This window comes from Alligator sinensis, unplaced genomic scaffold, assembly GCF_000455745.1.
Source record: "Alligator sinensis unplaced genomic scaffold, ASM45574v1 scaffold256_1, whole genome shotgun sequence".
Lineage (NCBI taxonomy): Eukaryota > Metazoa > Chordata > Crocodylia > Alligatoridae > Alligator > Alligator sinensis.
The window spans coordinates 2,090,537-2,103,914 of record NW_005842139.1 but is presented as its reverse complement, the minus strand read 5'-3'; the positions used below and the strand labels follow the sequence as shown (position 1 = coordinate 2,103,914).

At 45.6% G+C, this 13,378-nt stretch overlaps 2 protein-coding genes across 9 annotated transcripts in view; one reads left to right on the top strand and one right to left on the bottom strand.

Annotated features, from left to right (window-relative positions):
- TTC39A (tetratricopeptide repeat domain 39A) overlaps positions 1-13,378 on the top strand; it is a 122,492-nt gene that overhangs the window by 101,096 nt on the left and 8,018 nt on the right. For all 8 annotated transcript variants that reach the window (XM_025206086.1, XM_006025315.2, XM_006025316.2 and 5 more), the window contains 4 exons: positions 105-225; positions 3,101-3,212; positions 8,943-9,057; positions 12,237-12,353. In XM_025206086.1, the coding sequence (XP_025061871.1) occupies positions 105-225; positions 3,101-3,212; positions 8,943-9,057; positions 12,237-12,353 (465 nt within the window). The remainder of the gene's footprint in view (positions 1-104; positions 226-3,100; positions 3,213-8,942; positions 9,058-12,236; positions 12,354-13,378) is intronic.
- Positions 11,552-13,378, bottom strand: part of RNF11 (ring finger protein 11) — a 41,813-nt gene continuing 39,986 nt past the window's right edge. The window contains exons 6-7 of the mRNA XM_025206089.1: positions 12,898-13,000; positions 11,552-12,303 (exon numbers count right to left, since the gene is read on the bottom strand). The gene's annotated coding sequence lies outside the window, so the exon portion shown is untranslated. The remainder of the gene's footprint in view (positions 12,304-12,897; positions 13,001-13,378) is intronic.

Here is a 13,378-nt window from a genome sequence, read left to right as displayed (position 1 = left end):
GAGCATTGTTTCCTCATTGGTTTGAGTGGTTTTTTCCTGATATCCAGAAGTAAAAAATGTGGCAGGGGCCCAAACAATTGTTAATACTGTTCTTAATTTTTCAGGAGCGTGCCTGGTTTGAAACTGAAAATCGCAGGGAAGTCGCTGCCTACAGAGAAGTTTGCCATTCGGAAATCTCGACGCTACCTTCCCTCAAACCTCGTCCCTTTGCCTGTGCCACCTCTGGTAGGCAGGATACATTTTTTTTTGACCTTCCTATATTTGCCTGTAGCTCAAAATATATGAACACATATGAGATATTTAGAATGTCAGCCTCTTAGGTTACCAACTTGAAACCACTGCAGGAGACTGGTCTGCTCCCTGAACACAGGCTGATTAACGCAAAGAACATGGCACTGGCCATAAGGAGTTAAGCTTGTCGTGTACAAATGTATTGCATGTGCAACTCGCTATTTCAGGTTTCAGACTGAAATACCCTCCAGAGCTTTGCCTCCATTGTGTCTTAGTGTATTTGCTTTGGGGTCCGTGTAGTAGATGTGTTCCATGTGCGAAAGCAGTTCAGGTACAGCTAGAGAGAACGAGCATCGAAGCATGCCTGAACTGGTAGAACTTGTCATTCCGAGTCTTATCAACCTGGCTCTGACTGTTGCAGGCTGAGTTTGTAAGATAAGCATGTATCTGTGGCTGGCAAGACAAAACCAGTCCAGCTCTTTGCAAGCCAGCCCAGATAAGGGCTGTGTAGAGTGGATATATGTCCTGAGAATACTGGCTGATTTTCAGTAAGGTCAGTTGAAAATGTCTGTTCTGGGGACTCATTCATGGGGCCCACAGCTTCCATGAAATTTAATTCTTGGAGAACAGGTGAGAACTGACTTTTCTGAGTTTGCTAAGTGCTACTTTTAACATCAGCATTCTTGACTAAGAGAGCTGTACCTGTGGACAGACATAGCAGTTGAAACATGCAGCCCCTTTCTCAACCCCAGCTGGGATGATTCAAAATTGCTGTGGCAGATGCTTGTTCTTCAGCTTAGAGGCACTAGAGGAGGCTGCAGGGACAAGGAGGGTGCAGAATTGGGGGATGGAAAGCCAGAATCCTGCCTCTATTGGCAGGAGTGGTGGGGGCACAGAAGTTGAAGGCCTGGGGGAGGAGATTCTGGATCTAGCAGGAGTCTGGGAGATGAGGGCAGCCAGAGGCATGCAGGTATGTGGCAGAGATGGGGAGTGCCCTACTGCTGGGAAAACCAGGCTCCAGCTCCCAATCCCCCAGCCTCGCCTCTCTTCTCCTCTCCCCCTCTCAGGAGCAGAGAGGTAGAAAAGGATTGGTGTGGGGGGAACTGAAGAACCAAGCTCTGGAGACAGCATGGGTGTGTGGGGTCTGTTGGAGGGGTCAGAGCAGCGATGTGCAGGGAATGCAATGCACTATAATGCTGGGATTGCTGCCTATGCTGGGAACCCCAGCACACCTCTGGTTGTGGTGTGAGGCTCCTGCTGCAGGAATTCCAGTCCCAGATTCCCAGAACCTGTCCTTTCCCCCTCTCCTTCTAGTGGAGAGGTAGAGGGGGCTGGGGCTGGAGCACCTGGCACTGGAAAACAGGAAGAGAGCAGAGCACTGTGGGATGCTGGAGGACCTATGGGTCCCCTGTGCCTGCCCAGAAGTAACAAAAAGTGAAGCTCTCTAGAAGATATTGCCTTTAGCCCAATAGTTTTATTTGTCTCTGTTTCTTAGACCAACGCGACTACAACCTATATCTGCACTCCAACATAGTACTTCATATAAAAAGATCCTCCTCTGGAGCCCTTTAGCCATTCTGAGAATTGTTTCACACATGTACAGAGGGCCCTTTGAAATGTTTGAATTGTTACGTCTGTCCATGCCCCCTGACAGTAGCTGAGTGCGGATTGGAACAGTCTATCTTCGGTTTCCTTCTTCTGCAGTTCCACTCTCAAGGCAGCAGGTGGCACTCCCTAACAGTTAAACACCAGGGGATTTGTGGGACAGATTTTAACTGAGCTGCTGTCAATTCTAGGACTTCATTGCATGTGAAGGAATTAGCTGGTGAGAAGTAGGTTGTTAACTTAGATTTAGCCTAAAATATTTTGATTTAATGTATGGAATGCAGTCTGAGAACATTTTTTACCCATCTTAGTAACTGAATCTTCACTCGGGACAAGTATAAGTACAGCATAGCCTCCAGTATCATTGCAGAATAGCTCAGCTAAAGCAGGAGTGCTCTTGCATTAAGCACTGCGTAATCCACCTAAATTAATGTTTTCCTATACAGACAGCTCTTGAATGAAACTACTGTTATACAGATGCTGAGGAATGAGAGCCATTTACATTATGACACTCAAATTAAGAAAAGCTTTTGGAAAATGTGGAATGGGAAGTTGTAGTAAGTCTGCATGATGGTTCCTTCCTTAACTTTGCTTCTAGTGCTAGTTGTAATGGTTGTTGCGATGGTCACATCTTATATGAGAAGTTGGAAGGGAACAGTAGAACCCAGTGAACCACACTCATGGAAAAGCCATGTAGAATCAGATAGAAATTAAACCAGTTGGGTTCAGTAGAATGTATCTCCCAAATTTACACAATTTAATAAGAAAGAGATGCTTTCCATAATTTTTTTTAAACAAACCCCAGAGATTTAATAAAGAAATATATCCATGTTCTAGAATTCTGTAGGTTAGTGTAAAGACTGGTGGATTTGAGGAACTAATAAGGCATAACTATTAGTTATTAATAACCTGGTCTTCATTAGAACCGCAGACCAAGGGAAATTAATCAAGGGATGCAGTCTTTGAGTTATCTATTCCTTCAGTCTCTCAACTTGGTAGCTGTCCTTATCAACTACAGAGATGGGGTTGATGTTTTACTCAGTGATCTGCACTGGCGTAGAGTTGGATTACATGGGGCTTCGTAAATCTCTTCCAAAAAAAATGCTCACAATGATCAATCACATTGAGAACATATTATCAGTAATATCTGCTTCTAGTAAAAGAAACATGATATTTTTTGCACTTTGTTGAGAAAATCTAAATTTGCTAACTCCATCTCTTTACTGCCAGATTGATGAGGTTCATGTTCTATGGTTTCTCTTAGGAAATGATGTATATCTGGAATGGTTATGCTGTCATTGGAAAATGTCCTGACCTAACAGAAGGCATGTTGGAGACTTTAACCAAGGCAGAAGCATCATTAGCAAGCCAACCAGGTAACTACCAATCTAACTTAAGCAGATACTTACAATGGAATAGCTAAAGAGGAATTTGATCCAGTCAAACATACTAATCCAATGACAAGAGCGAGCTTGCTCATATAATCTGGAGCACACCATTAATGCAGTTCTAGATTGTCTAGAAGGTATCCTTTGGTTATCTAGCAAACCTGTAGTCCACTTGACCGTAGGCCCTAAAAACCGAGAACGCAATCTCTGCTGTCTTCGGGCCCTTTCAGTCAGGGTAAGAATTATTGACATCTCTCCAGCTGGAGCTTTCTTTCCCTCCAAGAGTACCTAGTTATACTAATAATTCAGTCTGGAAAATGAGCTTTTAAAACAGTCTCCAACTTAGAGACGTTGTTTGAAGTTTGCCTTCTTGTTGCTGTGTGGGAAAACCAATATAGTCCAGTAGGGCACCCGTGGCTGACTGCAAAGAAAGTCCTGTCTCATGCACAAAGGAGATACTAGAAACAGATTGTTTTTCATTTAATTTCTTTCAGTTTAACCTTGATTTTTTGTTGTTGACAATACCTATTTAAATAGCAGCATACTATTGTATTGCTAACATAGGTGGTAGGGATCACTAAAATGATATTTATTTATTGATCTGAGTGCACAGAAATGGGATGGCAGTGAGAGGAGATTAAAAGACCATGGGGAATTCAGTTGCTCTCTATAAATACACTGGGGAGGAGAAATAATGCTGGAGGGAATGAGAAGAACCATTAAAATTAAAGGACAATGTTGGCACAGAACAAATAGATGTAAACTGACCATGAATAAATCAGAAGGTGGTTTCTAACCACCAGAGCTGTGAAGATCTGGAACATCTCATCATCAGACCCTTGATGTGAGGATGACAGTCTTCCAGTAAATAGGGAAGTCATCAGTGAGTCCATAGATGACTGAGGAACTCAATCTGAGATCCACAAGCTCAACTGCAGGTCTGACAAATCGTTCCCGGAATAAGGAGTAGATCCTGGTGATGTCAGGTCACAGCTCTTTCCGTTGTTTCATCTGTCCACCTCCCTAGCGAGGTGAGTTTGCTTAAAATGACTGAGACTTTGTCATACATCTTGGCACCACAGGGGACAATTCACTACTTTAGTCTCCCAGGTATTGATGTTAATATTACACTTTTTCAGATTGGCTTTCAAGGTGTTCTTGACTTTCTTCTTTTGCCCACCTCTGAAGCAGTGATCATTGGTGAGTTGGGATTTTAGGACCTGTTTTGGGAGCTGGTTGTCAGGCATCATTATCACATGATGAACTGGTGCTGTATCAACATGGTGCTAACACTAGAGGTGTTTGCTTGAACCAGAATATTGGCATTTGTTCTTCTCTCCTTCCAATTGATATGGAGGATTTTCCAAACACCACTGATGGTAACATTTGAAAGCTTTCAGGCGTTTCCTATGTCATCCAAGTTTCACACCCATACAGCAGGGTAGGGATCACAACCGCCTGGTAGACAAGTTGAGTTTAGGCCCTGTGTCATGATAATCAAAGGCATGATTTCAGAAACGTCTGAGGAATGAGATGTGGAATAGTTGTGATAGAGATGGAGAAGAGTATTGGTGCACTCCTTGGTGTACACAGCATTTCTTGATTCCAGTTTTAATAAGGAAGGGATGTAGGTTGTAGCTGTGTTGGTCTAAGGACACAGGCAGACAAGGTTCCTTGGGTGAATTTGATATCTGCATTTCTGAGGCATTGCTTAGGATAATTCCTGTCCTGTTGTTGTGAAGAAGTCTGATAATGGTAACAAATTTTGGTGGGCATTCAGATCTCATCAGGATCTTCCAAAGGGCCTTTCTACTGATTTGAATCAAAGGTCTTAGGTCAAGGAAGGCCATAGGCTGTGAACAACACCAAAATCTTTACTACTTCTACAGCTGTATAGCAACAAAGATCACATCAGTTGTACCTGTGAGTGGTCTGAAACCACATTGGGATTTGGATAGAATCTCCTTGGCAAGGAAAGTGAGTCTCTTGAGGAGAATACAGGTACAGATCTTGATCTCCAGCTGTGAGGAGGAAGGAATACCATGATCATTTCTCCAATCTGATCTATCTCCTTTCTTGAATATGGTAACAGTTCTGGCATCACTCAAGTCACTGGGAATTTATTTTCCAGATTTTGATAATAACAATGTGTAGTTGATGAAAGAGTTCATAGATTTCATAGACATTTGGGCTGGAAGGGACCCTGGGGGATCATCGAGTCCAGCCCCCTGCCTCATGGGCAGGAATTCAGCAGGGATCATAGGATTCCCAGCAAGATAAGCATCCAAATGTGTCTTGAAGGCATTCAGAGTGGGTGCTTGAGCCGCCTCCGGTGGCAATCTATTCTAAACCCTGGGGGCTCGGACAGTAAAGAAGTTCTTCCTTATGTCCAGCCTGAATCAGTCGCGGCAGAGCTTGTGACCATTCGATCTTGTCATCCCTTGGGGCGCTCTGCTGAGCAGATGTTCCCCCAGATCCTGATGAACACCGCTGATAAACTTATAGGCAGCCACCAGATCACCCCTGAGCCTGCGCTTTTCCAGGCTAAAGAGCCCCATGGCTCTCAGCCTCTCATCATAAGGTCTGTTTTCTTGACCTCTGACCATGCACGTGGTTCTTCTCTGGACTCTCTCAAGCTTCTCCACATCCTTTTTGAATTGTGCAGCCCAAAACTGGATGCAGCACTCCAGCTGCGGCCTCCCAAGTACAACGGGAGAATGACGTCCCGGGATTTGCTTGAGAAGCATCTATGGATGCAAGCAAGCATTTTGCTTGCTTTACTAGCTGCAGCATCACACTGCAGGCTCATGTTCATCTTGTGGTCAACCATGACCCCCCAAGTCCCTTTCATCTGTAGTGCTAACCAGCGTACCACTGCTGAGCCTATAACCATGCTGCAGGTTTTTCCTCCCAAGGTGCAGAACCTTACATTTTTCAGTGTTGAACACTGTCAGGTTCTCGTCCGCCCATTTCATGAGCCTGTCAAGATCTGCCTGGATCACCCTCCTGTCCTCAGGTGGACACAGCGTGATATGTGTGGACACTTTACCCCAGAGCTTGGTGTTGTTGGCAAACTTGGCCAGTCCGCTTCTGACACCAATGTCCACATCATTGATGAAGATGTTAAACAGTATAGGCCCAAGGACAGAGCCTTGAAGGACCCCACTGGTGACTGCGCACCATGATGATTGGCTCCTGTTGACCACCACCCTCTGGGTCCTACCGTGGAGCCAGTTCCCCAGCCAGCGGATCGTGGTGAGGTCGAGGCCAGTTAGCCAGTTTTGCCAAGAGGTGATAATGGGATACCAGATCAAAGGCTTTTTTAAAGTCAAGATATACAACATCAAACTGTTCCCTCTTTTCCAGGTGATAGGTCACCTGGTCATAAAAGGAAATGAGATTGGTCAAACAAGGCCTACCCACAACAAACCCGTGCTGGCTATCCCTCAGGGTGTTGTCGTCAGCTAGTCTGTTAAGGATGAACCCTTTGATAATCTTTTCCAAGACCTTCCCCAGGATAGAGGTCAGGCTGATGGGCTTGTAGTTTGCCAGATCCACTTTCCTCCATTTCTTGAAGATTGGCACCACATTGGCCTTCTTCCAGTCTTCGGGCACTACACCAGAGCACCAGGAATTCTCAAAGATCTGTGCCAAGGACTGAGCTATGATGCTCGCCAGCTCCTTGAGTACCCTTGGGTGTAACCCATCAGGGCCGGTGGACTTGAAGGTATCCAGCCTGTCAAGGTGTTCCTTCACGAGGTCAGCTTGGATGGATGGAAAGGAATCTCCCTCACCCAGGCCTCCCTGACCCACAGTGGGCAGGGGTGTCCCACGGGACTGATGAAAAACAACCACAGGACTGAAGTTTTTTCCCATCTTGCTGTTAAATTTCAGCTGATATTCCATCACAACCACATGCTTTGTTGTTCATCTGCTTAGTGGCTTTCAAGGCCTCTTGATAAGTTGGTGCACCTGCAAGGTAGTTCTTAATGGGATGTTGTGACATGGCTTCAGTGGTATTGTCTTTGAAATTAGAAACTCAGTTCAGGATATCTTAAAAGTCCTTTTTCTGCCATACCTTGATGGTACACCTGTCCTTAAAGAGTGTTGTTCCTTGGACCTCTGAGGGACAGCTCCTTGTATGTTTGGCCCATAGATAGTTTTGTTTGTGCTAAAGAAACTATATGTGTTTCGGCTGTCGAGAAACTGTTGAATCTCTTTTGCTTTGTCCTCCCACTACTTCAGGGGTGGGCAAAATGCAGACCATATCTGGCCCGCCAACTGATCCTATTAGTCCTGCTGGCTGATGCTGGGAGTCTGAAGAGGGAGGGTTGAGCTGCTCCGTTCTGCAGTGCACCAAGTAGCCTTCCCACCCGTTGCAAGGAGCTGCTGCTGTCACAGCATCGCTAGGAGGCGAGTCTGTGTCGGCTTCAGGTGGGGCTCGGCCTGGGGCAGCCACCCCCGACTTCCTTAGTGTGGCATGGTGGCAATGGGTCAGTGTGGTGGGAGGGGCGAGCAGGACACCTGTTTGGCACACTGCATCACATCCCATCATGTGCAGGCCTGGCTGCCAGTGCCATGATGCCAGAACTGTGCAGCGCCAACAGGAAGTCGGGCTGGGGTAGGGGGGATGGATATGGGGGGTGGAGGAGTCTGCGCGCTGTGTCCCCTGGCCCTGGCTGTGGCAGAGAAGAGCGGCGCAAGGTGCAGCCCTCCCTCCTCAGGCTCCTGGTGGTGGGCAGTGGGCTGGACAGCTCAGTTGGCATCTCCCACTGCCCTCCTTCCCTCTCTCAGCCCCGACAGCTCACCAAAACTCATTAAGTGGCCCTCCAGCCCAAATAATTGCCCACCTCTGCACCACTTGATCTTCTGCCCTTAACTTTTCCTCTGGGTCTTGGCTTTGATGTGGCAATAAGCATCTTGCTTCTGTTTGGAGTTGATGCCATTCTGCCAGGCTTTGAAGGCCTGCCTTTTTCTGTCAGCGAAAGCTTGCATTTCCCTGTCAGTCTCATCAAACCGTTCCTGATATTTCTGGATTCTCAGCGAACCATTCCTGATGTGGAGAAACCTAGAGATTCTTTGCCAACCTCACAGGTACTTTTCTTGAGACTCTCCCAATGATTGATGTACCAAGAGTATCAGGGAATTTTTCACTGCTGAAGATGTTTCCTTTTGGCAGGGTCTTTCACACACTCAATATTGAACCACTTTCTTGGTGTGCTTCTTTTATTTTCATTGTCTTGGGGGTGATACAAATGAACATGATGGGAAGTATCAGATGATGATCTGTCCAGCAGTCATCTGCGCCGGTCACAGCTCTGGTGATTCGGATGTCACGATGGTCCCAGGCATGCACTATGACATGGTCAGTCAGGTGCCAGTGTTTTGAGCAGGAGTGCAACCATGGTGTCTTTCATGTGTTGCTTTGGCAGAATAAAGAGTTCTTGATGATGAGATCATGTTTCCAACACTTGTTTCGCTGAAGAATTCCATTTGAATTGAATTTACCCACCCCTTCCTTTCCAAGTGTTGTGATTGTCTGCTATAACAGGAGACTGGATTTGATGACCTAATCCAAAAGGTCCTGTCCTGAACAGGCCAGATGGACACTGTTTTGATACAGATAAGTAAGTATTACTGCTCTGAAGATCTCCAGCTGTTTGAAAAAAGATTTTGAGATATGCCTTCTAACTTCCAAGTATGTATTTTATCTTGTAGCTACAGAATTACTACCAGATGACCAGTGTTTAATAAAGCTGTTGAAGGGTTTATGTCTCAAGCACTTGGGCAAGATTTCAGAGGCTGAAGATCATTTTACCTACATCCATATGAAGTAAGTTTTGTAGACAGGAGAATCCTAAGAAGTCCTGCATGATTTGTAGCCTCTGGGAATGGACAGACAAACATGTACCCTGTGATAATTTACATCGTTTTTGTATACCAATGTAACTTATACAGGAGACCCTTGCCATTCGCGGGGGAGACGTTCTCATATCCCCTGCGAATGGCAAAATCCGTGAATAAGGCACTGTGTTCGTGAATGCAGTACCCCCGGCGGCTGTGGGGGCACGGCTGTGCTGGCGACGGCAGCGGTGGGAGCCCGGCGGTGGCAAGCGCAGAGCTCCTGAGGAGCTCCTTTAAGTGTATTTAAGATACAGGTTCAGCATTCACGAATATTTGAAACCACAAATGCCAAACCCACAAATAGCGAGGGTTTCCTGTACCAGGATTAGGAATAGACATACATGCAGCTCTTGAAGGGTATCTCACGTAGTAGGTAGCTGTTGTTGTTCCTTGCTTCTGGGCAGCAGTAATAACCTGTTTGCCTTTAGCAAATGGCTTCCCAAGGTTGGGCACAAAAAGATGATGCCTAAACCAATGATTATATCAATACGTTTTTATCCTGATTATTTCAGGGTTAAATTTTCCACTGGACTGAGTGATGTAAACCCTTAAACTGGGGTAACTTCATCTGTCTGCTACTTTTTTACAGTGGCAGAATGCTGATTACACAAACATAACGTAAAACTGATTACACGGGCACAAACGCATCATTTGTCCATGTCCTCAAGCTGTCAAGTCCTGAGAGTGGAGTTCTGTTCTGTAAGTCATGTGAAAACGCCACTATTTTACTCAGCAGATCTGCAGTCTGTGTATTGAGAGTTCCATCTGCTGACTTCAGTGACAAAAGTGCTTTTATGCCATTTTCTCTTCTGTTAGCCTTGCAGAGTCAACACAACTGAGTGTGAAAGAGTGGGATTCCATTATTTCTTGTGCTTTTTCAACAGAATTGTTTGTAGCGGTACAAACCCACTGAAAGCGAAGGTGCCACTCGGGGCATAATTTTGTTCTGCGGAGCCTGTGTGGGATTCTGTGTGAAAAGGGAAGAACCCAGCTTGACTGAATTTGCAAGGCAGGCAGATAGGAAAAACATTGTGCGTGAGCACGTTAGACAGAGAATCCTTGAGCCACAGTAAACCTGTAATCCCTTAGTCCCATTTTAATTTTGTTGTCTGGAGGGGAATCTCATTTTAATGCAGCCGACCGAGACTGTTGAGATACGGATGCTTGCAGAGCTTTTCCACTGGAAGAATTTTGAAATGGCAGATGGGGAGAACGTATCTCGACTGCGATGTTCCAGACTGCTCGCAAGTGAACACACTCTTCGCTTTTCTCTTACCAAATTTTATTTTCTGGAGTTTTGTGAAAGAAACTGATTTTCTAGGCTCTTTTCAGGCTGCTGACCCAGAGCCTGCAGCTTGTTCAGTGTGGGGCACTGCTTCCAGGCAGTGTTTCCTAAATGGTGAGGGCTGCCTGCCTAAGCAGCAGAACTGGGGCTTTAATCTCACCGTGCTTCTGTCAAGCATTTAAGAACAGACTGTGCAGATGTTTATCCAGAAAAGTTCAGACCGGAGTGATCATGCCTATAGATTGGGCTGGACTAGCTGGTCTCTTGAGGTCTGTATAACAACCGGTGGCCACAACAATAAACGTTGGTGCTGGGGTTTTTTTGCAGCAGATATGTTTGTTTTATGGAGGGAGATCACGAGCAGCCCAGAGCTGCTTGTGCTCTCCAGCCACCCCAGGCTGGGAATTCTCCTGCAGGACCAGGCCCCTGAAGCCCTGAGAGCACCTGCCTGGGTTTCCCTGCTTGCAGAGGCACGCCCAGGGAGTCTCTCAGCAGGGGATTCTCTGGGTGTGCATGTCTTGCTGCAGTGCCCCAGTTTGGAATATCGGGCAATGTCTCTGTCACCCAGCGAAGTGGAAAAGCTCTGCTGGGACACATCCCGGCACAGCCGATCCTGCTCCAAGGATGACATGTTTATAGTGTAAACAGCATGGGTGTAAGCAGCTCAGTAGAACCTGATACTGCCTTAAAGGCAAGCTTTAATGAGAAACCCAACTTTAAAGCAGCTAAGACTTTGCCTTCAGCAACAAAGGGAAAAAAAGATGTTTTTTAGTGTGTGTCTGCTACTACATGATAAAATCCCAGCAAAGACGAAGGAATTTGTTGTTTTCACAAACTGCCCTAATGAGATTCTCACAGCTGTAAAAGAAAAGGCCCCCACATAAATTTTAACTCAACCTATTCACTTGTGTGAAAACTGCAGTGCTTTGTCTTCACTAAGATTTTACCTCCAGTTAGCTAACTTGAGTTAAGAAAAAAACCCTTTTTATCATGATGAAGACTAGACCAAAGGGAGATTGCAGAGTGCCTGAAATAATAGTTTCTCACTAGCTCACAATTCCAGACGCGAAGATGTAAATGCCAGTATTGTTACCCATCTCTTTCTCCGTATAAGAAAGATCTGAGACCTTCAAGTGGGTGATTTTTAAAGGATAGCACCACTTTTATTTTTTCTCACCCAGTCATGAGGAAGATGAGGAGGTCTTATTTTTTTCCCACTCAGTCATGGGTATACTGAAGTCTATCTAGGTGAGAGCCAGAGTCAAAGAACCAAATAGTTGCACAATCCTCAGCGAACAGCATCTCATCCTGGCAGCACGTGGGCAAAACTTATTCTGTGGATGAGCAGGTCTTTGCTGTGAAAGAGACATTGGGGTGCCAGTGAAACCGGGCACACCTTGGGGCTGACATCTGCCTTAGTGTACACCTGGACAATCCCACTCTCCTGGGCTAAGGCAGTAAGACATCTACATTACCTTTATTTGGGGTATAGCATGTACCAACCAGGCCTGGCATGCCATACTGCAGTACTCCCCCGTCTGGTCCTTTGACACTGTAGACTTGCCCTTAGAGAGCCACCACCTTTTTTACTCTCCTGCTAAGAAGAGTTACATGTGTAAGGTTGGTCCCATATCACCGTGCAGAACAGAGCACTCATTGAATAACCTAGGACTTGTCTTAAGATAGGGAGGGTGATGACCATCATAGTGACATGGATTATTTCTCTGAAACTCAGTTGTTCTGGTGATTTGTAGTTGGAACTATTAATGAGAGAAAACTTCAGCATGAACTGCTCGTTAATAATGCTTCTCTTCCTCTTCCAGTGAAAAGAAGATAAAGTACGACCACTATCTAATTCCAAATGCCCTGCTTGAGCTTGCTGTGCTGTACCTAGACAATGGCAGGAAAGAAGAAGGAGTAAAGTTACTGGAAAAAGCCAAGTAAGATTACTAAGCACATGTTCAGATAGCTGACTTGTACTGATTCCTTAAATCAACCTGACAAGTCAGGAAGCAGAAATTGTTTGATAAACACAGGGGTTACGATATGATAGCAATGCCTCATGATCTCACCAAAATGAGACAGGCATTGCCCAAATACTTAAGAATATAGGTCTGGAAGGGGCTGTCTGCGCCACCTGGGGAAAAGGAGCCCTAAGGAGCTTCCAGTCTAACCAAGGGCCGGGAGTGGAAAACAGAGGCACCAAGTAGTGGAAGAGCTGGGGACAGCACTCGCCCCCAGAGTCTGTCTGTAGCCTTCTTTGCCACGTGACACTGCCATATAACACATCCAGAGAGACTGTACTGCTTGGAAAGCTGCTTTAGGTGCTGAGAAGTCAGCTTTATATTTCCTAGCCTGGCTATCAGGGTTTCCCATCAGAAATCACTCCTGAACAACATGAAGTAACTGCCTCTCCGGGTAACTTTATTTTTCAAAAGAGGTGCATTGAATGAATTCAAGAACATGTAGCAGAAAAATACCAACTCAGTTTGCTGGCCAGCAGTGCTCTTTTCTTCCACCACGTTCTTAAACACGTGTAGTAAAAGTAACTTTCAGGCAACGTCTTTGCCTCTGCTGTTTTAGGTGCCTGTGAAAAGCAGCAGAAGCACTTAGCTTCTCCAAAAAAAAAAAAAAAAAAATCCAAACGAAGCAGTACAGTAGGGACAACATTATCAATTAATCAGGAATGTCTGGGCTTGATCATGTACTTACCTCAGCAGAGTCAACAAACTGTATCCTGCCCCTGCACAGTTCTCAGCTCTCTTGCTGAGCCAAAATTTCTTCCTGAGAAAACTGCTTGGCATTGTGCTGTCCAGACACCTCGTGTAAACATGTTTTAATATACCCTTTCAATGCCCTTGTGAGCTGAGTAGGCAGTCCTCCAGTTTACACAAAAGGAAGGGTGGTGATGTAGCCTGTTCGAAGTGGAGCCAGGACTAAAACGCAGGGTTCCTGACTCCCACCC